General features: G+C 43.0%; 1 protein-coding gene across 1 annotated transcript; it reads right to left on the minus strand.

Annotated features, from left to right (window-relative positions):
- Nucleotides 1-1,115: 1,115 nt before the first annotated feature.
- On the minus strand, nucleotides 1,116-22,786 carry ARL6IP5 (ADP ribosylation factor like GTPase 6 interacting protein 5). Its single transcript, XM_044253191.1, has 3 exons — nucleotides 22,517-22,786; nucleotides 5,224-5,441; nucleotides 1,116-2,738 (listed from the first exon to the last, which is right to left on the minus strand). Exons 1-3 carry the CDS (start codon nucleotides 22,690-22,692, stop codon nucleotides 2,566-2,568), a joined length of 567 nt encoding a protein of 188 aa, XP_044109126.1. The 5' UTR covers nucleotides 22,693-22,786; the 3' UTR covers nucleotides 1,116-2,565.
- Between the last annotated feature and the right edge of the window lie 3,660 nt (nucleotides 22,787-26,446).

The raw sequence follows: 26,446 nt of genomic DNA on the forward strand, positions 1-26,446 counted from the left end.
AAGCCTCTGCCTTTGGCTCAGGTCATGATCCCAGGGTCCTGGGATCAAGCCCCGAATCTGGCTTTCTGCTCAGCGGGGAGCCTGCTTCCTCCTCTCTCTCTGCCTACTTGTGATCTCTGTCTATCAAATAAATAAATAGTGCAATTGCTGGGTCATAGGGCAGTTCTATTTTCAACATTTTGAGGAACCTCCATGCTGTTTTCCAGAGTGGTTGCACCAGCTTGCATTCCTACCAACAGTGTAGGAGGGTTCCCCTTTCTCCACATCCCCACCAGCATCTGTCATTTCCTGACTTGTTGATTTTAGCCATTCTGACTGGTGTGAGGTGATATCTCATTGTGGTTTTGATTTGTATTTCCCTGATGCCGAGTGATATGGAGCACTTTTTCATGTGTCTGTTGGCCATCAAATAAATAAATAAATCTTTTAAAAAAAATAATATGTCAGGTCTAAAAAAGGATCCCATTGGAATTCAATTTTATTCTGACTGGAAATTACTAAAGAATTAAACTATTACTAAATAGTGCCATAGCCACCCCCCCAACCCTCATCCAGTGGGGATATGGCCTAAGAACCCCAGTGGATGCCTGAAACCACAGATAGTAATGAATCCCCTATATATGGTTTTTTCCCTGTACATGCCTACAACAAAGTTTAATTTATAAATGAGGCACAGAGGTTAACAACAAAAACTGATAATAAACTAGAACAACAACAATAATAATATGCTGTGATAAAAGTTATGTGAATGCGGTCTCTCAAAGTCATCTGACTGTACATACTCACCCTTGTTCTGTGATGATGTGAGAAGAGAAAATGCCTCCTGTGGAGATGAAGTGAGGGGAATTACATAGGCATTGTGTTGTCATATTTGTTACCATTGACCTCCTGATGTGTCAGGAGGAGGATCATCTGCTTCTGGACTGAGGCTGACTGTCGGTCACTGAAACCATGGAAAGCAGAAGCACGGATGGGGGCACAGAGGGGAGACTATGGTGTGTGAAACACAAGCTGAGTGGTTTCTGTCGCAGGGCACATCCTCATCGTGCCCTGTCACCAAATATCCCAGGTATTTAGCAACAGATGTGCATGAAACAAAGCCTCACAAATAAAAATCTTGGATAAACTTTATTCTCCATCTTTGGGCAAGGGTACAAACTCTACACCATGTCTATGAAGTCACGGTGCTCTCACTGTGCTAGAGAGGAAGGCTGCAGGTTGGCAGAGAAGTTAAAATGCAAGACAAATCAGGAGCAGCATATGCTGTGGCTTCTTATTTTAGGACGTACAGAGAGTCTCTTCAGTAAGTACTGCCCCAGTTGTCTTCATAACTCAGTGTTAGGAAAACCCAAATGTTGTGTCTTCATCTATGAAATCACTCAACTGGCAAGCAAAACATTTCGTATCATCTATTTCTAAATACATGAGAAATAAAAGGAAGAAAGTAACGGGATATATAAACTCATGCTATCTTGATTCTAATGTCTAGCTATGAAAACATACGGTGGTAACCATTGCTATCTACAATTTTTATGAAGTGCAGAAAGCCGCTTAGTGACTCCCACTTTCATCAGTCTTTTTGCTTGGTCATCGACAGATGCCTTTCAGATTTCAAAAGACCAACCATTATTGTTCTCTTTGTGCCCCTAAGAAATCAATACAATGTACATCAATTTCCTTCTTTCTGAATGTTCCAGTTAAAAACCAAACAGTGAAAAAAATATAGGAAACATGGTCTTGGACACCTTTTTATCAAAACAACAAAAGATGTGCCACATGAACAGAACTCAAGTTTTATTTTTTTGTTGTTGCTTTTTTTAACAAAGACTCTCAAGAATAATATAGGTTATATAGCTATAACCTTAAAGAAGGTGATCTTGAGGTTGCAACAGATACCAGCTAGTGAAAAGGCATTACTAGCATTTCAAAAATTTACAAAAACTTGACAAAGTAGTCTCCTAAACAGCTATCTTTATATTTGTAAACAAAATAAAAACTGGTTTGTCCAGTTTCCACTGCACGTCAAACAGGCAGCAAAGTGATAGAGATCATCTCTGATTTTAAAAGAAGAAGAAGAAAAGCCAAACTAGACTGCACATATTCTAGTCCCAGGGAATATTTTTGGAGGAGGACATGGGTGGGACAGAGGAGTAAAACAGTCTAACACGTTGACATCTACTTTAACAGTTTTTTTTTTTTTCATTTACTCGTATTGCCTTGATACAATTAGTTTTTTCCCTACAAGTTAACAGTACTGTTGCTGTACAACGCAGAATGCTTTTCTTTTATTTCTCTATAGAAGCAAGTGTGATCCCTTTCCTAGCAGTTTGCATAGACACACTTGAGACTTCAGGCATAATAGGAGGGTAGTTTTCTCGCGGTTTCTGAGGGCTTCTCTCTGGAGCATCGGAGATGTTAACAGTTGGGCCTATACATGCATGCTGTCGTAGGTAGGTGGACGGTACAGGCGCCTCCGAGTTCAAGAACACAAGTGGGAAGTAGGTCTGGATAAGGGCAAACTGCAACTTGATGTCTGCCACAGCCCTATCAAGGGGGCATGGGTATTTATTCCTTCACTTTGCTGATATAGTCAGCGATTTTGGAAACACTTTCCTCCTGCTGTTCTAGGGCATCTAGGACAATGCCCATCGGTGTCCTCTTCAAGCCTATTCCCTCCATTTTATTCTCCAGTTTGTTCTTGAGGTTCCGAAGTCTCAACGACGCGTGGATGAACATCACTGCGGGGAAATGAAACCCGGTTAGCACGGAAGCAATGGTTCTCCATCCACCGCGACCTTACACTCCCTGTCTTCACACTTTAGGGAAACCGCCTCAGTTAGCTGTAGACCCGTCCAGTTCTCTAACTGATCCAAGTCCTCAAAGGGATCCTTGGACCTTGGTCTAAGGCTCTTCATCGTCAAGTCATGTAGTAAGTTTTCTTTATGTGTAAAGGAAAACGTATTCAGCAGGAAGGACTCTAATCTGGCAGCCACACTCTCTCGCGCTGAGCTGTTACCCTTCTGCTACTACTTAAATGCCTTGAAATTCACAGTGAATCAACAGGATTCCAACTCATGTAAAAACCGACTTACACAAAGTTTTCCAAAAATGAACTCATGCTCGGTTCACTGATAATCTTCCTGCAGGAAGTGTGCGGGTGAAGTCCACCAGGTTGTGCCTCCCAAGAGGCAGATGTGCCTCCTGAGGGGTAGATGGGCCTCCCGAGGGGTAGTCTCCCACAGTGCTGGGTACAGATGTCTAGATAAAAACTCATGGTTTTAGGGGTGCCTGGGTGGCTCAGTGGGCTAAGGCCTCTGCCTTTGGCTCGGATCATGATCTCAGGGTCCTGGGATCGAGCCCCACATCAGGCTCTCTGCTCAGCGGGGAGCCTGCTTCCTCCTCTCTCTCTGCCTGCTTCTCTGCCTACTTGTGATCTCTGTCTGTAAAATGAATAAATAAAATCTTAAAAAAAAAAAACCTCACGGTTTTATAGATCTCAGGTACGTCAAGGTTCTGTACATTTGCTTCATCACTTACAATTACTCACATCTGTTTACTAAGAAACATTCCGTGGCCCTTCTCCTGGACCTCCTGAACCAGAACCATGAAGGGACAGGCCTGGGAATCTGTATTTTAAACAGGCCCAGCAGGAGATCTCTATCAGCAATTTTCTAAACCCCATGCACATATAAATCACCTAGGGAGCCTGTTAAAAAGAAGCAAATTCCAGGTCTCCACCACCCAAAATTCAGAAAGACTGAGGTAAAGCTCCATGATGTAAAAAGCCACTGTTCACTCTGGATGATTCTCATATGTTGATCTTAAGACTCTCATTTTGAGAAACACTGGTATGCCTTACGTCTGGAGTCTCCCAACCTAGAGCTTTGGAAGCATTTGAGGAACTTTCTAAAAATATAGGTTTGGGGAGTACCACTGTCAAATCACAGAATCAACATCTTAAGGGATATGGCTAGGATATCCAGATTTTTTAAGTTTCCTATATGATTCTGACAATCATCAAGGTCTAGGAGTCACGAATCCTCTCTAATTTCCTTATTTTATAGATGAGCAAACTGCAGCCCATATAGGGTACCTGGTCCAAATCACATGGCTGGTTTCCAGCAGGTCTAGGAATAGAAATCTGGACACTTGACTCTCTACCAATGATCATTTCATAACACTGGCCTGTCAGGGGCCCTGATGTGGAAAGGTACTGAAGTTAACAAGTTGTGTTAAAAACAAACCAGAACCTTTGAAATACTAAGCTTGGCACACAAGGAGAACTTCAGGAATATTTCAAAAGTTTGAATTTGCTGATTCAAATATTTTGTCCAATGAGGGTCACCTGGCTGGCTTAGTTGCAAGAACATGCAACTATTGATCTCGAGGTCAAGAGTTCGAACCCCACATTGGGTATAGAGTTTACTTAAATAAATACTTAAAAAAATAAATATTTTGTCCATTAAGGTGTGAATTCACCCAGAAGTATCTGGGCTTAATCTAACATAACCCCAAACAAGGAACTGATTTTATTTAATGAAATAAATGCCCATGTGAATTGCTATTAAAGGGATCTTCTTGTGACTTAATATAATAGAATTTAATTAGATTTCTGCTGATGAGACTGGAATTATATCTGTTCTCTATTTCAGGTTTCAAGAGTTTGGAATCTCAGTAAATGACACATGTAAAATTTGGGAAATATCTGGTCCTTTCCACCAAAATCAGAGTACTCAGTAACTGTATTCTGGGCCACTTATTCTTAAAGACTTAGGGCACTTTGACACTAAACATGATCTACTGAGTAAGCAGACAGGAAAGAGTTTATTTCTAAGTGAAATCCATTCATTCTGTGTCAGGACAGGATGAATGTCCTTTAGGAATTTTTAAGGAGATTGAGATCAGACTAGAGGCTGATGCAGGCTGTGCAAATTTCTTGCCATCGGACTTGGGATTTGTATTTCTTTTGTGCATTGTCATATCCCCAGAAGACTGTCTGGCACATACCAGGCCCTCATTATATCTCTGTGGAATTAGTGAAACATCAGGCCTTGATCTGCTGTGGCAAAAAATTCAGATAATTTTGCAGACATGTCAACACACATAAAGAACAGGTCAGGTAATTCCCAATGAACAATTGCTCCTACTTATCTTTTCTTTTTTCTTTCTTTTCTTTTCTTTTTTTTTTTATGGCTTAAGAAAAGAAGACCGAGGTTCACTTACGCAATAAAGGAAAAGTGATGCCAAACACAAAGACCATGACTCCTCCGAACATGGATATGAGGAAGTAGCTAGCCAGCATGACCACCATGACGAATGTCGTGGGATACTGCTTCTTCATCCGGCGGAGGATATCTTTGTTGTGGGCTGCCCACACGAACCCCGTGAACACAAGCACCACCACAATGCCTCCGAGGATCATGTTGAAGGGGCTCAGGAACCTGGAATACGAAGAAAAGAGGGAGGCGAGGTCAGCACTGGGAGCCGCAGGATGTGAACGAAGATGAGGAAGGTGAGGAGGAGTCAAGTCCATGCTGAGTACTTAGCATTTTATCTACATGGTCTTATTTAATCCTCATAATGTGATGAGGCAGATAGTATTAATTCATTTCTCAGAAGAAGAAACGGAGGCATGGAGGTGAGAAAAATGGTGGTGCCAAGACATTTGGAAGTCTGACTCCCAACAAACTGGTCATCTTATTTGAGGCCTATAATTTTCTAAAACATTTTCCCCCAAAAGCCCATACATGGTTTTTGTTACATTTTATTTTATTTTTTTTAAACATTATTATTTGACAGACAGAGATCACAAGTAGGCAGAGAGGCAGGCAGAGAGAGAGGGGGAAGCAGGCTCCCTGCTGAGCAGAGAGCCCGATGTGGGGCTCGATGCCAGGACCCTGAGATCATGACCTGAGCCGAAGGCAGAGGCTTTAACCCACTGAGCCACCCAGGCACCCCAGTTTTTATTGCATTTTAAAAGATACTACAAATAAAACAAACAAAATACTACAAATAAGTCTGAGGAACCATCTGGGATCTTGCTGTTTCTATAGCTGGACAACTTCAGTCTTACTTGTCTGTCGCCTTGCTGAATGGGTCCTTTTTCAGAAACATGGGTACCATCCAAACTTTTTGTTGATATCTTTGATTTCAACTGTTGTGGTTTGCTGAACCAGAGCCGCCAAATCTGATCCATGTTCAATGTTTCCTTCAAGAATTAACTCGTTCGGGATGCCTGGGTGGCTCAGTTGGTTAAGCAGCTGCCTTCAGCTCAGGTCAGGATCGAGTCCCACATCAGGCTCCTTGCTCGGCAGGGAGCCTGCTTCTCCCTCTGACTCTGCCTGCCTCTCTGTCTGCCTGTGCTCACTCGCTCTCTCTCCCTCTGTCTCTGACAAATAAATAAATAAAATCTTTTAAAAAAAAAAAGAATTAACTCGTTCTCCTGGGGTTGAGATACTGAACAAGCCAGGCCTGGCCTCATCCAAACCCTGCAGATGTCTTTTTCACCCAAAAAATTTTGGATTTCGACAAGAGAACCATTCTCCCAGGGAATGACATTGCTGGGGAAGCAAGCACAGCCTACCTCCACCCATAACGGAAGCCCGGTGTGACGCCCTTGATCATGTTCTGTACATGACTACAGATGGTGCAAACAGGAGCCTGACCCTTTGTCTTCCCCCAGGTTTGTCAACTCTGAGCCTCTTCTTTCTCCTTCCAGGAGACTGACGTCTACACTGATGTGACTGACACCCCCCCCCCCCACAGGATCCTGGCGGGCCTCTCGCGATCACCGTGTGTCCCTGCAGAGTGACGCTGACATTTGCTGGAACATCAACAGTCCGATTGCTGAGCACGGTCTTCGTTCTCACGGTAAATGCAGCAAAGAGCTAAGAGACTTTTATAATTTAAGAGAGACTGCCTCTTTTGGAGGGGATGTTTCATTTCATTATATCCTGGGCTCTAGCACACACCCTGGACAGCACTCCCGTATTTTCTGAGCTCTTTGGGTTTATCTAAATCCTCACAGAAACTGCCACAACAGATGTATGTAGAGGTCCCATGATGGCCTCCATGGGCCATACCCAGTCTGTTGTCACATTTGTGTTTGGATGGTACAGTGTTTAAAAAGAACTTTTACTTGAATCCCAGTATTGAAAAAAATCCATACAACTTGGGATTTCTAGCTTTTCCTATAAACAAGAAAATCTAACAAGAGGAGGCCCACTTTTCCACCTGTCAATGACTGGCTAGAGTGCCTTCTCTTTCCTATGGAACAAATGCTCTCCAGTTAGCCCCCGTGTCCCTACGACCATCTACTGCACGGCCCTCACTGAGCCGCCATTCATCACTGCTTGTCTAACAGCTGCCCTGCACTGCTCTCTTACATAACCTGCCTGGCCCTTGGAGGCAGGTCCATGACTCCCAGCACGGAGACTCCATTATAATTCTTTAAAGGGGCAAGAGTGTCATTAGGAGATGGCTTATCAGCTGAGATTTCCAAGCACAGAGCCCCCACCTTCATTGTTACATACCCAAAGGTTACACTGTTGTTGATAAGAAAGAAGAAAACTAGACGCAGTAGTTCCGAAGTGAGAAGGGACTGGGTGTTGTGGCCCTCACTGACACCCAACCCACAGCATATACAGAGTCCTTCATATGACATTTGTGGTCAGTAAGGACAATGAGTTACTAACTTTGTACCCTCACAACGGGCTTAACGAGCATTTTACTCAGCAAGGACAATGAGGGTCAGCGTGTTTTCATCATGCACTGAATAGCAACGTGACTGATTTGGAAATGAGAGACAGGGGGAAAACAGGACTGGGAGGTGATGCCAAGAGCTTACTTTCTCTGAAACAGAACAGATGAAGGATTCGCACTCATGGCAGGGTTCGTATTCGGGATAATTAAGATTTTTTTTTTTTTTAAAGATTTTATTTATTTATTTGACAGACAGAGATCACAAGTAGAAGAAAGGCAGGCAGAGAGAGAGAGAGAGGAAAGCAGGCTCTCCGCTCAGCAGAGAGCCCGACACGGGACTCGATCCCAGGACCCTGGGATCATGACCCGAGCCGAAGGCAGCGGCTTAACCCACTGAGCCACCCAGGCGCCCCTAAGATTCTTTTTTAAAAATCCCTTTATGTTTTAGCTCTGATTCTGCCTTCGGAAACACAAAAGCTATGTGAAATACTTTCAAGTAAGAGAGGAAGTACTGCATTCCTTAATGGGCGAAATCAGGAATAAAATAATGTGAAACTGCTTTGATGAAGTTAAAAATTTCTATTAAAATGCATGGAATTAAACAGTGGTAAGAGTAGTGCAGTAGGACATAATTTAGAGTTAAACCCTATAATAGTAAGTTGCTTATTTCATTCAAATATTCATCCCCATCCAGGCAATAAATCTCCTCCTCAGAATACAATCAAAGGAAACAAATACAATGCAAAGACCGAGATGTAACAATCTTCACAGGAGTGGTATTTATGATGAAAAACTTACAGCAGTAACATATAGAGCCACCAATTTACTAGAGGTAGTCTATGCAGCTATTTTTAAATACTCAATAATATGGAAAGATATTACTAGTCTATTGAGTGGGTAAAAGTAATCATACTACATTCTCTCTGTTAGGTGGATTTATATATGTCATGTACCTGAGAAGGAGAAATTTTTACAATTAGTACCTTATTCTGTAATCAGAAATAAAATGAACATATATGAAAGGAAAATATAAAAATATAAATGCAGCTTCTCCCCAGTCTATGACCCAGGCTGGGCACAGGCCAGCTACAACCGCCCATCTTTACTTCCACTGTCTCTCCAACAACATTCATACAATTGCAATTCATACACCACAGCAAAGCTGTTCCTTCTCCCACTCAAACCCTGGTTTCCTGGCGCTTCTCCAGATCCTCCTGTGGCAAGGGGTACCCTCCCACTCCCCCAGGCTTTCCCAGCGTCCAGCAATGGAACCGTCCGTCTGTCCTTCACCAGTTCTTTATCGTCTGGGCCCACAGAGTCACTCTGTACGTTTTCTGTTTTAAAAAATTGTATCTGGGGTGCTCGCTTCGGCAGCACACATACTAAAAAATTGTATCTGGGTTATGCTGTACCTTCTGCCCAGATCTGGGAAAGATCACTGCAGGCTTGGAGAAGGAAAGAACTGGACAGGACAAAAATAAAATCTTTTCTAGCAGGTGGTAAAGGAAATGGAGCGGAGAGGCCCAGAAACTGTCGCTGATTAATACATCTCATTCCTAGCCCTCGAAAGACGCCGAAAGAAGTTATCCTGAGAGACTGGAGCCGTTATACTGGGCAGCATCGTGGGTAGTTTATTCCCATTGTTTACTAGTTTCACCCAAATATTTTTGAGCTGTAAAGGAAAGCAAACATCAACATGAATGCAAAACACTCCAGTGGAGGGTTCAAGTTTAAGGAAACTGCCTTGCATTAACTGCAAATAAAAGACGGTTGGTTGGTAGCAAAATAGCAAAGGTATCCTACTCAGTTCCTTCTAGAACACCTATCAAAATAATTCATGAGGTGAAGCGCATCATAAAAAGTATGCCAAGTTTTGCCCGTTTTCCTCTGGACAAGCAAAGTAGGCTTCTATGTTGAATGTCTAAATAAAGCCCAGGACAAAGAACAACAAAAAATCCAGGCCTGACTCAAGCAATTCCAAATTTGCTTTTCACCTGTTCCTGTTGCTCATGTTCAAGGGAAAAGAACAGAGCACAGAGCCCTATAGAACTGGTTTTAGCTTACAACACACCCAGCCACAATCTATAATTAGAAAGTAACCAAGTTTCCAAGCTGGAAAAAATGAACAAAGTTACACGGAGCAGAAATGGTTTTCTTCCTTATTCTTCTTAAGTGCCATTCCATTCTAACAAAGAGTAAAATTTGTACCACTCCAAGGCCTTGGCACCTACTTGCACTTGGAGGAAAATAAAACACATACACCACCCTCCAGGGTTTAATTTCATTTTCCAGTGGGTGCAGGAGCTTGGGAGCCGGCTCTCATCTGAGATGAGTGAAATTTCTTAGTCAACAGCTGGGCTCTTAGTCATGCCAGTCACAATAAAGCCCAGGAAGCTTTAGACAAAAACTCCCATAAATATGTTACCCCAGCTTTCGTGGGGACAATTGTCACTGGCTCTGATGGGTGGAGTTTCATCTACTGGTAGTCCCCCAGTGAGAAAGGGTGGGAGGAATGGAGGCGGAAGATAGAAGGGAAAAGGACAGAGAAGGAAGAAGGGACAGAGTGGGAGAGAGAGAGAATGCAGTTTTCTGTCCTTGATGGAAATAGGATCTAGTTTAACAACTGTAGAGTGTTCAAAGATAAAGAGCTTCAGTCCCATTGCACAGATGAATAAACTGAGGCCTGGAGGAGTGCTGAAACACATTTGAAGGGGTGTGGGGGAGAGAAAAGGATGCCAGCTGACGTAACCATGACAGCAATTCATGACAGCCCCTTGTGTATTGTTAGACAGCTTCCAGACTCCAATCCCCCCTCCCCCACACCCACCCATTCTCAGTATTCTTCCACTTGGGGTCAGCAACGAAGGATCATTCTGGGAAATCCCTTGATGTTCTGGTTTCTCTCTGAGGCGAGGTGACTACCAGCAGGTGTGGACACATGTCCTGAATGTGCCGACATGATTCAGCTAGCCAGAGCTATAATTTCAGCTCCTGAAGGAGGGGAGGAAAAAAAAAAAAAACACAAAACCTGGCTGACCACATAATTTTAGAGCTAGGACAGATCTAGAAAAACACATCTCATTCTACACTTAAGCAAGCTAGGGAATGCACAAGTTAGTAAATATGTCCAAACCCATCCACTGTAGGGTTGGCGATAAAAGTTTACCAAAACGGACATCCTCAGATCAAGTCGAGTGTACCATTGGTAACTCCGGGTACAATGCAAGGCCCACGAGAGCCAAAAAGGCAGTGGAATACTTCCTGAGCAGTGGAAGCCGCTTTGCCCTGAGTTCCAATTTCCTAAACCCAAAAGGTATTTTTGTAGTTGGGTTCCTGAGGAAGCCTGACTCACCAAGAAAGGCAGGGAACAACTTACTCACAGTGGATTTCTCTAAATTGGTGATGTTTTTCTGTGGTCCTTCAATAGCCAGAAGGGTCATTGCAAAGATGAACCCACCCATCCATTTTCTTGCTTCTCCTTGCTCTTAGAATAAAAATACAGTTCGTTACACATGCTCCAAGGCCCCACAGGGTCTGGCGCCTGCCTGTGTGTACCTCCAGGCCACTAAATACTGCTATGGGATTTGTACCTGGCACAGGGAGGACTGGCTGGAGTGGTACGGGGGCAGGGGGCTACAATCCAGGCCACATTTGACTCACTAACCAATCTGGCTTGGGCTGCATCTGCTAGGCGTTAAGGGGTGCTTTCAATAATCAGTCTGAGGGAGCCCGAGGGCTAGCGGCAGCCCTGCCTGTGGTCTTTTCATACACAGCCTCCTATTCTCACACTCCGTCCCCTGGGGGTTTTGATCTCACTCCAGACCTCGCCCTGTCTCTGGCCCCCACAAGCCTGCACACAAGCCATTCTCTGCATGACTCACTCCTACTTCCTTCAAAATGCACCCTGATCAGCCCTTCTTCTGTCTCTCTGGCCACATCAGAGCACCATATGCCTCTCCTTCCTAGCCTCATCACAGCGGTGGTGTTACATTTACTTGAATGAGGACTGGATGCATGTCTGTCTCCCACTGGATTAAGCTCTTTGAGGGCTGGGACTGTATCATTTTCGCCCTGGCACCTAGCAACTTTCCATGACTAGGAATGAAGTGACAGGAAGTTTCTTTTGGACAAATCACTATTATTCTCAGTTCACACTAAATATTACCGGAGAAATAGTCCCTGTCTTTGTACCTTCACAGAGCTGTGATGAAAGGAACAGAGGAAAAAGAAAAGTAGGAAATATCATGTGTGCCTGTCCAGATGTGAGGCAGAATGATTGTGACGTGGTCCAAAAGGGCCCTTTGGCTTCCCGGCAGGACGAACTTTGTAAGTCTTGCCACTAGCACGTGCTGGGGATCAGGAGGGAGCATGGGGAGCCACAGGAGACTCAGAGTCCTGCAGACATGTCTGTACAGGCCCCTCTTGCTCTTTGATTCCCCCAGATAACCCCAGTGGCCTTCCATGGTTATTCTGGTTTCCCAGCATGGCTTCTGCCCAGGCAAATACTATTTCTGACTATAAAGTATAGACGTAAATGTACAAATCAGCTTGGGAGTCAGTATGATCAGGGTCACCTTGGCTTAATAATCAGCAGGTAAAGGAGACTTTGGAGCAGTCTAAGGCGGAATGGGAGCCTTCCTCTTTGGTCACAGAAAGGACATCATAACCTAACATTGAGATCTGAGCCAACTGAATTAGGAAGACCCACAGAATTTACTGCATCCTTGTTGGTACTGTCTATCAGTCATATCCTATGCACTTGGCACCATGGATCTAAACACTCAAATGGCCCACTCTGTTGGCAGCAGCTGACAAGTTTAAAGTATTCACAGAAGACACACCTTCTGAACCTCCATGCTTTTTTTGTTTGTTTGTTTATTAAGCTAATTGCTGTGCTCGCTTTGGCAGCACATGTATTAAGCTAATTGCTTATTTTTTTCTTAGTCAACAGTCAATTGGGTCTGGTTTAGAAGCCATATATCTCAGACTTCCCCCGGCGATGTCACTTCAAATAACAGTGTACAAGGATCTGATTAGCTTGCAACTGTTCCTTTTGAAACTTTACATTAGGGCAAATTTCTACCATATACGATGCTGAGAGAACAGTATAATGGACCTTCATGTATACTCATCACTGCTTTCAGCAATTAGGAACCCATGGGCACTCTCGCAACAGATAATGTTTTGGAACTGAGGTGGAAAGATCTTTGTTTGCCAACTGTTCTTTCTGAATCCTTTCAGCAGAGTAAATTCAACTGTTTCCCCACGGCACAGAGAGTCAGGGGATGGGCAAATGTAAATGAGCCTGGTGGCACTTAATCTTCTTTCTTACAGGATCATCCAGCCCATTTTCCCCCCACCAACACCCAGTTTCTCCATTCCCTTCTGTTTTTCTGAGACAGGGAGAAACCACGTGCATGTGTACGGAAGCAGATTAGAGAGGCAGGAACCAAAGCTTCAATTTTCTACTTCAGTTGGACTTTCTGCCTTCTCAGTGGTGTCTCCATTAGTGATTGCTCCATGGAAGGGTAGGCTGGGAAATCCCACCTGTTTAATGGTAAATCCTTACAGAAGGGAGAGGCAGCCTGCAGCTTTTGTCTGAGATCACAGGCATGAAAGTGTTCTTGGAAATAAGAGGCAAGCAAGCCCATTGCAACAGACAGAGGAGAATGTTATGGGTATGTATTCTGAAGCTGAGTGATAAGGGATTGAATTCATTTGTCCAAAAGGAAAAGAATAAGAAATGTCTAATAGTGCTGTGCAATTTGGTATTAAGGTCAAGTTCATCTTTCAGAATTGGATTTCTAAAGCAGAGCTCTCGACCCCTACTAAGTAGATTGAGAGCTTTTGCCTTCTAAGAAAGGGACCAGGAACTTATCCAGAATCATTATAAATCCTAATATGGGAAAAGGAGACAGAAACTACCATCCCCAGGCTGATCGTAGCAGGAAGTTTTTTTCTTTTTTTTTTTTAAGTGTTGGTGGGGGAAGTCAAGAACAAGGCTTCATAAATGGTGTCCAAGGATTTAATGAAAGGCAATCCTTATTAGGTGAAGAATTTTGAAATTATAAATTTTATTGAGGGTTGACAGACCTCTTACAGTTCTGTACTCAGAAGCAGCACGTAACCAATCAGGGAAAGGCACAGGCCAGCACTGCGGGTGCCCTGTCTCAAGTGGAGATAAAGAAGGACCGGAGGGCAGGAGGGGATTCATTCTGGGAGGACTGGGAAGGTAGGGTGGAGCAGTATTCCTGCTTGTGCCCTCTGTGGCTGCACAGTCTCTGACCTACAGCACGTGCTCAGGAAATACTTATCCAACTGAGTAAAAGACAAGTGAGCTGCAGGGGAGGATGGGAAGGAAACATGTAATTATCCTTTCCCCTGTCCACACTCAAGGCCTCTCCCATTTTCAACACCTGAGTTTTGAAATTTGGGATCATAATGAACAGGGGAAAGAAGGTAAGTCAGGTTGAAAAGAATGTTTTGATGTACGGGTATATTTCTGTACACTTGCTATCTTTGTATAAAAATTAATTATGTCTGTAGTTTCGCTTTGCTGCCTCTCTAGACTCTAAACACGACGAAAGCAGGTATCATGGAGTCATATTCTCCACTGTGTCTCCTAGCACAGCGCCTGACAAGTTGGTAAATGCTTCATAGTCTTTGTGTAGTGGACGAAGCAAAAAAAGGAGTAATATTGTAGCATTGGTGTGGGAGTTGACTAATCTCAACAACTTTTTGCTAGGTTTTGGCATAAAAAAACTGCCATTAATTCCATCTGCAAATGTTTTAATACATTCCAATCCAGAACGTCCCAGAGCTCTCTCTCTTTTTTTTTTTTTAAAGATTTTATTTATTTGACAGATAGAGATCATAAGTGGGCACAGAGGCAAGCAGAGAGAGGAGGAAGCAGGCTCCCTGTGGAGCAGTGAGCCCGATGTGGGACTCGATCCCTGGACCCTGAGATCATGACCTGAGCTGAAGGCAGAGGCTTAACCCACTGAGTCACCCAGGTGGCCCCCAGAGCTCTCTGATCCTGTTCTTCCTTTACCAACTAGAAACTTGGGTTTTTCATTTTTGCAGCATTAAAAAGTAACAACAATTTGACTATTTTTCAATACCAGACAACTGGCAGTCATAGGCCTCAAACACATTATGGGACCACACTCATTCTGAAAAGATTAAAGTAATGCTCATTTCAAACAGAAGTACCAGCCTTCCAGAAACGTCTTGCCATTACAACAACTAGAAGCATGAAGTGACACCTGGAATTTCCACCCTCTGGTAACACCTCCCCAGGCCACATAGTAAGGAAGTACTTTAAGAATATATGGACTTAAAAAAAGAAAAAAAAAATGAGCTCATTCAGGAGCTACACTATGCTGTCCTAAAGGGGAGGCCTGATCATACATGTATAAAAATAGATGAGCCTTTTAACTGGAGATGCACTGGAGGCATTTATATGTTTGAAAATTCTGTGTGTGGTTGGTGCTTTCTGAAGCCACACCAGGAAACAAGACTCCTGATGGCAGGGAGGAGTTTGAGAATAAGAAAGGCAAATAATACAAATTGTGAGAGTCGGCGATGGAGCTGAATTTGGTTAATTAGAAGCTTCAGAATATTTGCAACGGGACTTAACAGGATAAGTATTTTACTTCATAACAATAAAAGAGGCTACTATTTATTAGCAGCTTTTGGTCCTAATTAGCCACATGAACTCCAGCCTTCCCAACTGTGAAACTGGGAGTTTGATGGGATCAGTACTTCTTTTTTTTTTTTTTTTTAAAGATTTTATTTATTTATTTGGCAGAGAGAGATCACAAGTAGGCAGAGAGAGAGAGGAGGAAGCAGGCTCCCTGCTGAGCAGAGAGCCCGATGCGGGACTCGATCCCAGGACCCCGAGATCATGACCTGAGCCGAAGGCAGCGGCTTAACCCACTGAGCCACCCAGGCGCCCCTCTTTTTTTTTTTTTTTTTTTTAAGATTTTATTTATTTATTTGTCAGAGACAGAGGGAGAGAGAGCGAGTGAGCACAGGCAGACAGAGAGGCAGGCAGAGGCAGAGGGAGAAGCAGGCTCCCTGCCGAGCAAGGAGCCCGATGTGGGACTCGATCCCAGAACCCTGGGATCAAGACCTGAGCCGAAGGCAGCGGCTTAACCCACTGAGCCACTCAGGCGTCCTGGGATCAGTACTTCTTAACTTCAACTTGGGGGTGTGTATCAGAATCACTTGGGGAGTTAAGATCCTGCACTCACCCACGAAGTATCTATTTAGTATTTCTGAAGTTAACACCTGGGCATATGGGTACATTTATTTAAAATTTCTCAGTGGTTCTTTTGAACCAGGCCAGACGAGTGTTTCTTAAATTTTAATGTGCCTATGAATCATCTGAGAGTCTTGTCAGAAAGCTGACTATGATTCAGGAGGTCTGGGAGGGTGCCTGAAATTCTGCATTTCCAACAAGCTCCCACGGTGAAAGACGCTGCTGTTCTATGGCCCCTATTTTAGATTTCCAGAGCTCAAATCTTACAGCATTCTGTTAAGCACAGAAATTCCTGTCCACAACCAGAATGCATTATATACTGAACACTTAAACTGGAGATGCAAGTAGGTGTTGTCTTTGCTTTTCACTTTTAAATAGAGACAGAGACTTCTATTGCTGTGTATGATATAAAAAGAGTATCAAGGGGCCCCTGGCTGGCTCAGTCACTGGAGCGTGTGACTCTTTATCTCGGGGTTGTGAGTTTGAGCCCCACGCTGGGAGTAGAGATTCCTTAAAAAAGAAAAAAAAAAAATATCTAGTGGCAAGATGTATTGTGTTAAGGATGGAGGAGGTACATCATATCTTCTTCAATCTTAGGCATTTTTCCTTTCTTGATTTAAAAAATGCGAAGCCCCTTTCAGCAAAACACACACTTCCCTGCTTGTTATTAATGCTATTCCTTTTAAGTCACCCAGTCTTTTCTGAAGTGATGCCTGAATCTCAAAAAGAAACTGAAGTCTTCAAGGGAAGCAATACAAGTGTTTTTAAGAAACAAGTTACAATTATGACAAAACCACTAAAGCATATCCATCGTCTAATATTTCTAAGAGAACACACAAGCTGTGAGAATTCCAGATATACTTGGAACCTAGGACATAATATAGTAACAGCAGCTACTGTTTAAATATTATCACTTGCTGGGCCTTAATGCACTTCATATTAATGAAGTCATGTAATTCCAAGTTTATGGTAGTGGGACTCCAGAGCACATGAACTTTTAAGCAAAAACAAAGAAAAGCAACAGCCAGAATGTTGTCAAAAAATAGAAAGGGAGTCTGTGCAATCAGCAGAGTCTTCCAGGCAGAATAAAAAAAGAATGATAGCATAACAAATTTAATAAATCGAGGATAATGATCAAAGTCATGTAAGCTTAAAATCTGCTCCATACTTATGTATGAACACTTAGAAGCCAGAAGCTAAAATCAAATTGTTTTGCTAAGTAACTGCCAGGAACTCTGGTGTTTTTTTGTTTTTGTTTTTTTTTAAAGATTTTATTTATTTATTCAACAGAGAGAGATCACAAGTAGGCAGAGAGGCAGGCAGAGAGAGAGAGAGAGAGAGAGAGAGGAGGAAGTAGGCTCCAGGCCAGGGAGAGAGCCCGATATGGGGCTCGATCCCATGACCCTGGGATCATGACCTGTGCCGAAGGCAGAGGCTTTAACCCTCTGAGCCACCCAGGCGCCCCAGGAACTCTGTTTTTTAACTTGTTATAAACTGACTTGCATTTAGTGATCACTAAATTATCGTGATTTTCTTGGCAACAGAACTGTGGTTCTCAACCAGGGGCGATTTTGACCTCCAAGGGATATTTGGCAACATCTGCAGGCAGTTTTTTGAGGACCTGGGTGCTACTGGCATTCAGAGGGAGAGAGCAGGGGTGTTGCTACATATACCTACAATACACAGGACAGTCCTCTACAACGAAGAATTGTATGATCCCAATTGTCCACGGTGCTTATATTGAGAAAGCTGGCAGGGGAGTATTTCACCAAAATTCTATAAGGGCAATATGAATTAGTGAAGAGTCTGCATTATAACCTTTTCTAAATTGTATTTTTACACTACAGTAATCTTAGCCAATATGTAGCAAGTGCTGTCAGCAATGACCCAGTTAGAATCACTTGAGGAGCATGCTGTTGCTATGTGCTTCAACATAATTTGTTCCGTTAGGTCGGTTAAAAGTTGCCCCTGTGATTACATTGCGGCCTTCTGTTCATCTATTTACTTTGTATTCACCTACTGAGCATCTGCTATAGAGGAGGTCTCAGGGATACAGCAAATACAAGTAATTGTATAACCACGACAATTGATAACCACGGCAAGAAAAAGAAAAAGCAATGACGAACAAAACCCACAGTCTCTGGCCTCAAGGAATTTATAGTCCAGGGTGGAGACAAGGAAACAGACAACTTAAAAGCCTGTGAGGTTAACTACCAGGAGATACAGGCACAGGTGTGTGGCCCAACTAACACAAGGAAGTGAGGGACAAAGGGAAAATGTTTACAAAGAGATGGTACTAAAGCTGAATCTTGAAGGAGAAGTAGGAGTAGATAAGTTAGCTGGAACTTGGGAGGATGGAGCTGTTGGGATAAAGATGCTGTCTATTGGGCGCCTGAGTGGCTCAGTGGGTTAAGCCTCTGCCTTCGGCTCAGGTCATGGTCTTGGGGTCCTGGAATCGAGTCCCGCATTGGGCTCTCTGCTCGGCAGAGAACCTGCTTCCTCCTCCTCCTCTCTCTCTCTGCCTGCCTCTGGCTACTTGTGATCGCTCTCTGTCAAATAAATAAATAAAATCTTAAAAAAAAAGATGCTGTCTATGTTTCTCATACTAACAATGATAAATGATAATAATAATAAGTAACATGTGTTACTTATTATCGGGACACTATTCTAAGAACTTTGCCTGTAGTGACTCGGGTAATCCTCATAGAAGCCCTATGAGGCAGGTACTATAATTAGACTCATTTATAGATGAGGAGGCTGAGGCACAGGCGCAGTTGAAGTCCAAGGTTACACAGTTGATGACCGGCAGTTGGGATTTAAAATTTACTTAATGTGGCTCTGGTGCCTGAACTCTTAACCACTACTTTATACTCTTTGAAGAGCCAGAACATATGACAATTATCTTTAACAAGGGCTGTTAGCTAAGAGACTCACTCAGAATTAATCTAAGAGGCAGAGTAGACCTACTGAGTGGAAGTCACATGCCTGGTAAATAAGGCTTTTCGGATGAAGATGGAGCTTCTAACCATGGATTACAAAGCCTTGCCTGATCAGGCCCTCAGATACAGATTTACCTCTATCCTAATCCCTCTTAACCTCCATCTTGGGAAAGGCAGCCCTTTCTGTTGCTTTTGGAGGTAGATGATATCCACTTGGTCTTACTTCTTCCTTCCTGCGAGCTGGAAGAGCAGGCTTTCTGCATCCTGACCCAAGCCAGTTTGCAACACAGGAGAATTCACAGTTGAGGCTAGAGCCCTCCAACAAGGCCCTGGAGGCCCCTTGTCACTACTCAGGGACAGAAGCTTTGAAGAACACCCTTTGAACATTGTTCCTTCCCCAGTAAATACCCAGGCCACATTTTCACACACACTCTACCAAAGTATGGGAAACTATCAGATGCTAGAGAAGATCCAGATAAACAGCCTCCAACACTGCTCTGAGCCACCCATCTGCTGACATCACCTAGAGGAGAGTTCTCTTTAGAATGAAAAATGTTCCAGAGTCAACTAAGCTCCCTGACCCCGAAGATACTTGGTTTCTTCCAGCTTTAAGAGACTAAACTTCATGACTCATAAGAAGATGACACATTATGGCACATTAGGGGCACTTGGGTGGCTCAGTCGGTTAAGCATCTACCTTCAGCTCAGGACATGATCCTGGGCTCCTGGCATGGAGCCCCACTGAGCAGGGAGCTTATTTCTCCCTCTCCCTCTGCCCCCTCCACCCCCCCGATCATGTTCTCTTTCTCTCTCTCAAATAAATAAATAAAATCTTAAAAAAACAACAAAAAAACCCAGATAGCACATTAGTTCAGAGCACAAGACTGAGCAAGTCAATTTATACTCTCTGAGCCTCAAGGATAATAATAATAGTAATAACAATAATAATAATAACTCATCTCACTGGGTTGTATGAGATAATGAAGGTAAATTATTTACCAAATACTTGGCACACAGAGCACTCAGTATGCAATAAATGTTTGCTTTTATTATTATTAGATTGTAAAGAAAAAAGTCGTTTGTAGAAAAATTACTGTGTGTTTGTGGGTGCAGAGAAAACAGTTAAAGGTCATACACCAAATTTTTACTGGGGTATGAAGGAAATCCTATTTTTTTACACACACGTAGTTTTCAAATCAATTTACTGCTGGCCTGTATCTTTTCTAAGTTTTTAAAAATAATAATAATAAAAATAAAGATGCTATTTTTTACTTTTACCTTCAAAAAGTTCACTGCCAGCCAACATTTCTTATTTGAAAGGAGAATGGGAAAGGCCAATTCTTTAAAACTGCCTGAAGTGAGTAGGCTATGGCACTATAATGAAGGAGCTATATTTAGTCAGGGGGCTGGACCCTGACCTTCACAGTGAAAAATGGATTCCATCAAAGCAGCAAGGCTGCCCAAGCCTGTGACTAGCTTGGGCAGTATACCTCTTTGGAAAGCAATAGTTTTGGGGCCCCTGGGTGGCTCAGTCATTAAGCGTTTGCCTTTGGCTCAGGTCATGGGCATGGGGTCCTAAGATGGAGCCCTGCATCGGGCTAGGGGCTCAGTGGGAAGCCTGCTCCTTCTTCCTCTCCCACTCCCCCTGCTTGTATTCCCTCTCACCCTGTGTCCCTCTCTGTCAAATAAAATAAAATCTTTAAAAAAAAAAAAAAAAGAAAGAAAGAAAGAAAGAAAAGCAATAGTTTTCTCTGAACATTTGACTAGTATGTGTCAAACCTTGTCTGATATCTAAGTTTCGAGGGTTACCGCAAAAAAAAAAAAAAAAAAAAAAAAAAAGGCCTCATATCTAGATCACCAGATAGTATGTCTGGCTTGTTTGTTTACTAAGAGGGAGAAAAGAAAAAGAAAGCAAACCAACAAATGCAATCCTATATACTATTTATTTTGTTTCAACAAAATCTTTTCATGTTCTGGGAAATGAGCTTCAAGTATAAGGATAAGAGAAAGGTTCAGGAAGCAGCCGCTCCAGGCCTTAGCCCTTTTCTACCCCAACTAATTTTAACTTGGCAGCCACTCTAATTCAGAGTCGGCTCAGAGCCTATGCCTTCCACACACCAAGTCATTCTTAGAGTTTGTGATTCCTTAAGCAACACAGAATGAGGATCTGTGCAACTGTCCACTGAATCCCACAAACGAGGGTTCTCTTCTGCGTGGGGACAACTACTCGGAACCAGGTCTGGAAGTTGTGAACTCTCTCCACCGTGCTGTTCCTGGTCCTATAGCTTCTCAACGACTGCCACCTGCCCTTGGGCTAGAAGTCATGTCTGATCGATCTTGGTGTTGTTTTGAGCTTGTCACTAAGAAGTGACTCAATAATAAATAAGCCAAAGATCAGCAAACCAACCTAAGAAACATCCTATTTGGCCTTTCCCACACCCTCCAAGTTGCAGATTCCTCCTCTTTCTCCCAGGCCAACTCTCCCTCTGTATTGGCAAGCAAGTTCCTTTATAAAATCTGAGGTTGGCTTTTTCTTTAAAGATGCATAGAATCCGGGCACCTGGGTGGCTCAGTGCGTTAAGCCTTTGCCTTCGGCTGGGGTCATGATCCCAGGGTCCTGGGATCGAGCCCCACATCGAGCCCCACATCGGGCTCTCTGCTAGACGGGGAGCCTGCTTCCTCCTCTCTCTCTGCCTGCCTCTCTGCCTACTTGTGATCTCTGTCAAATAAATAAAGTCTTTTAAAAAATGCATAGAATCAGCACGATCTAGAATATCGCCATCCTGCAAAAGTCAGAAAAGCATTTCTTAAAGGGTAAATTACAAGAAAAGGTAGTTTCTAGAAGAACAGGTGTGTGTGCGGGAAGTGGGTGGAACTGTATTTGACAACACTTATTTTTAAGATCTGCTATTGAGAAGGTCTTTAATACGATGAGACCACGGGCTAGAAGGGAAGGAGAGAAAGTAGCCACGCCTGACAAGTCCTGGATGAAAACACAAGAGAACCCCGTTCCTAGAGTCAGGGCAGCCTCACCCCACACCCGGAGCTGCGCCACCAGGAAACACCCACCCTCTTGCTCCAAGCTCATCTTCCTCACACAGTGAGGCGGGCACTAGGCGGAGAAACCGACAAAGCGCGTCGCCTCCTGGGTGCCCTTTTTACACGAAAACCCCTAGAATGCAGAGTTCGGATCCACACCCAGTCGCCCAAGTCTCCCAGGGCGGCTCCCGTTCCCACCAGCCCCAGGATAGGGTTACACCGCTTCCCTGGTTCTTATTTTTAAAAGACTGGGGCGCTGCAAATATCTACAACAAGGGCCTAATCAGGGTACAGAAGGGGGAAAAAAAAGATTTTTTTTTTTTGGTTCGAAGCTGGCAAAATTTCCTCACCCCTAGCAATCCCTTTACGTCTCCGCCCGGGGCACGGGAAGGAAAAGGGGACATCAAGATTGCTGCGGCCTCGCCCTGACAAGTTTCCACTGGCTTGACAGCTTGCACTTGCCAGGGCGGAGGCTGGGCGTGGAGAGCGTTTCCACACCCCGGGATCCTGTACCCCCGGAGCCCCACAGTGCCGCCTTCGATCAGTGAGTGCCCCGGAGGGAGACCCTACTTACCCCACAACGGAAATCATCATGGCAGCCACCACCAGGTAGTTGGTCTGATAATAGAGCAGGTTGCTCACCACGCGGTTGTTCCATTTGGAAATGTCCCTGAAGTCCGGCCGGGCGAAGCGGTCAGAGCCAGGGAAGAAATCGTCCCAGGCGCGGAGCGGGGCGAAATTCACGTCCATGTCTACTCTTTCAGCTTCTTGTTCTTCCCTTCTGGAATCTGGCGGCGGCGGCGGCGCCAACCGATCAGCTGAGCTGGGTTAAAGATGACAGCGGCTGAGGCTCAGCCGGCTCTGCGGTTGGTGAGCAGCGGAGCGAAGGAAATTGGGAGCGGGCGGGCGTTTTTCTCTTCTTTACTTCTTGATTGGCTCTAAGAGGTTGGCTACGAAAAGTGGGGCCTCGCGACAGAGCAAGGAGCAGAGTGCAAAATGGAGATGAAACTGACACAAAGAAACCAGAGGAAATCCCCAGTGTGAAACGAGATGGCAATGCCCTCTCTGACAGTGCGAATACACACCACCTCCTTTAAAATACCCCCTTTTGGGTGTTCAACATAAGAATGTGTTCTGGGCCTCAAGGAAATTTTTTTTTGCAGCTGTTCAGATGCCAATCTAAATGAAATGGAACGGAAGGCAACTACAGCGTTCCTGGAAGATGAGCTGGTTTTGAAAACTAAGTAGTTACTAACCTATGCACATCTGAATGCAATTCTCATGTTTTCTCCTTCACTATGAGTCACTATGAGTGAAATCAGATTGGCAAAATGGGAAAGAAGAACGTGTAACAGAAGGGCTGCCTTGTTATTTCACCTCTCTCTCTCTTTTTTCTCCATCTCTGTCTTCTCCAGACAAATTATTGAACTACTGTGCTATTCTGATGCAGTGGGCACTCTGGGTACATCAAACTTGAGCTGGGATGTTGTTCACCTTAGAAAGCAAGCAATGGTCTGCAGTGACCAATAGTGTAGAGTAATTGCTTAGAGTTAGATATTACTGCTATTATTATTAATAATAGTACAGTCCATGATTCATCTATATGGTATTAATATTAGTGTGTTAACCTGATTTGTTTTCTGTGGTTTATAATGGACGTCCACTGACTTTTCTCTATCTTGTTGTAATTTTATTGTGGTGATTGTCTCCGAGTGGACTTCATAGGGGACAAAAAGGTAGAAATATTTTGAATCCTTTCACGGCTCTGTGAAAACACTCTGGGGGATTAAAAAAACAAAAGGTGAAAAGAGTGCAACCTTGCCCTGCCTTCAAGGATCTTGCAATGCAGTGCAAAGAATAACTTAAATATATTGCACTAAGAGGAATGCTGAGTAGAGATGTCCCAGAACTTAGTAGTCAGTTACAGGAAGTTAGAGGGTGTGGAAGAATCCCCTGGGGCATAGAATTTCAAGAAGTCACACTGTGGGCAAGCTGAGAAGATGATTTTGGTCATGACCAGCATACCAATGCCAGTAGGACCCCACACCTGTTGGAGATCTCAGTGAGCATTAGGAGCTGTGACCAAGAACCTTCTAATTACTCAAGACTGCATGACTGTAAACCGTCAGATGCCTGTTAGTAATAATATGATTCCTCATTGATCATAGGCAATTGATATCCAGTAAACATTTGTTCCGTGAATTTTTTTTTTTTTTTAATTTGTTTACAGGCACCTGGCTAGCTCAGTTCATAGAGCATGTGACTCTTAATCTCAGGGTCTTTAGTTCAAGCCCCATGTTGGGAATGGAGCCCGCTTTAGAAAAAAAAAAAGAAAGAAAAGAAAAAAGAATGAATTTATTTGTTTAAACCTCCAAGGAGGTTTAAAAATAAAGAAATGAAAAAAGCCAGGTATAACTTGTATTTAGCATGATTTCCTTCTCCCTCTCTTACAAAATACTAACCAGACTTCTCTTTTTGGCTGCATATGTCTCCCCCCCACCCCTACACATTTCTTTGTCAAAATCATTTTAAATAAAAATGGACACATCTGGAATCCTTACTTGATTTCAGGTACTCTTTGAAATGCTATTAGTAGTGGTATTTTGTTACTATTCATTTAGAGGGTCAGGTTCAGTGTAGAGGCTTTCCTGTGGCTCTTATATCCATGCCTGTGCTTCTAGATGGACCCATCCTGAATATTTATCTGTCTGTATACAAACCATAGTGGATGGTCTAATAGTTTATGATATATTCCCTTTGAAATGAAATAAATCAGTTGCATATCTGTTACTTTCATTGCTGGCAAGGGCAGGTGGCTATTTCTAATTGGTCTGTCTGAGTCAGTGGGAACACCTTGGTGTCATCTAGCAAAACACCACCACAGCAGTCTAGGTGTCCGTCCCAAGGCACCCAGATGAAGGGCTAGATGCCTTTGCACGCCTCTTCATTGTCCATCAGCACCCTGTTCCTGAGCCTTACCTTCCTCTCTATGAAATGGGTAGGTTTGAACTAGATGATCTCTAAGGCGCTTGTTGGTTTTTATCATGTGTGGGGTGTGTGTGTGTGTGTGTGTGTGTGTGTGTGTAGCTTACTGTTGTTAATCAGAAGGTCTCCTTTTGATCAGAAAGTAACATTGCTTGGGCCCCACCCATTGAGCCTGTTTTGAAAAGCAAGGGCTTAATCTCCGTGCTTTCTATGGGCTGAGTAGCCTGGGCAAAATTAAAAAAAAAACAAAACCAAAAAAAAAAAAGACGTTTCTGGCTTGTTGTTACTGAGACATGTGACCCAAGAAAGTGGCTGGTGTCTCCTGCTACAGACTGTGGACTGTGAACTCTGTCTTCTCCCACTTACTGCCTGGCACTGACTTTTAGCTCAATGAGTGCTATTGAACTGAACCTGATTGAGGGATAATAAAGGACAAAGAGGAGACAACATCATAATTTATTAACAACAGCTACATTTACTGAGTACCCATTAGGTTTTACAAAACTCCATGTCAGGGGTTCTCAAGCTTTATTTTGCACAGAATCATACAGGGCTTTGCAAAAGGTTGGGGATGGGGCTTGAAAACTTGCATTTATAACAATTTAACAAGTGGTTGATCAGGGATTGTATTTTGAGAACCACTGTATTTCATTCAATTCTCAGTCTTACAAGGCAAATATTTTACAAATGAAGACCCAACATTCCTCAAACTCTCATAGTTTTATAAGTGGAATTTAAGTTATATTATATATTATAAGTTAAGAATTTAAACTGTTCTTCTTGACTCTAAATCTCATTTTTTCCAGCTCCAAGAAAGGCTACACACACACACACACACACACATATTTTATATATATATATATATATATATTCTTTTTAATATGAACTTTTGTATCCAGTCATCGAAACACACACACTTTCATCTATCTATTTCTGTCTGCCAGGAAGAAAATAGTCCATAATTTTATCATATATCTTCAGGTGATGAGATTATAGGTGTTCTAAATTATTCCTTAATTTTTGTGCTTTTTTTCTTTGTACTTTTATCTAAATATATGTTTTTCCCCATAAAAAAGGTGTTTGTTTGTTTGTTTTTTCCTATTCGGTTCCATTGCTTCTGAACTTCTTATCTGACAGAATCATGGGACATTTAAAAAAGACTACCTTCAATATTCACAAAGGAAGAAAATAATAATCTCTCCATCCCATCACTACAAACTGATTTAGATTTTATTCTCAAAGTGCGTATTCTTATGTAGAAATGTTTCCTGAAAAGTTAAAGGTGAAAATTACTCTGATGCTTAGCCTCAGAGAGACGCTCTGCAGCACAAGGGTGGCTCTTCCAAGGAGTTTTTTCACAGAACATACCATTTTTTTATAATTATTAATTACCACGTTAATTGTATAAACATATGGCGTATTATGCGTATATTTTCACGCAAAATAATGTTGTGCTCTGGGTAAGATTTATGTAATTAAGTGCAGTTAATCAAGATTATAATTACATGAAAAAGCTTTA

This window comes from Neovison vison, chromosome 6 (assembly GCF_020171115.1).
Source record: "Neovison vison isolate M4711 chromosome 6, ASM_NN_V1, whole genome shotgun sequence".
In the NCBI taxonomy this organism is placed as follows: domain Eukaryota; kingdom Metazoa; phylum Chordata; class Mammalia; order Carnivora; family Mustelidae; genus Neogale; species Neogale vison.

Excerpts from the sequence above, each read along its gene's own strand:
- ARL6IP5 (XM_044253191.1), bottom strand. The coding sequence starts at position 22,692 with ATGGACGTGAATTTCGCCCCGCTCCGCGCCTGGGACGATTTCTTCCCT. Across the intron at positions 5,442-22,516 it reads ATGATGATTTCCGTTGTGGG|GTTCCTGAGCCCCTTCAACA; the intron begins GTAAGTAGGGTC and ends TTCGTATTCCAG. Across the intron at positions 2,739-5,223 it reads CATCACTTTTCCTTTATTGC|TGATGTTCATCCACGCGTCG; the intron begins GTAAGTGAACCT and ends ATTTCCCCGCAG.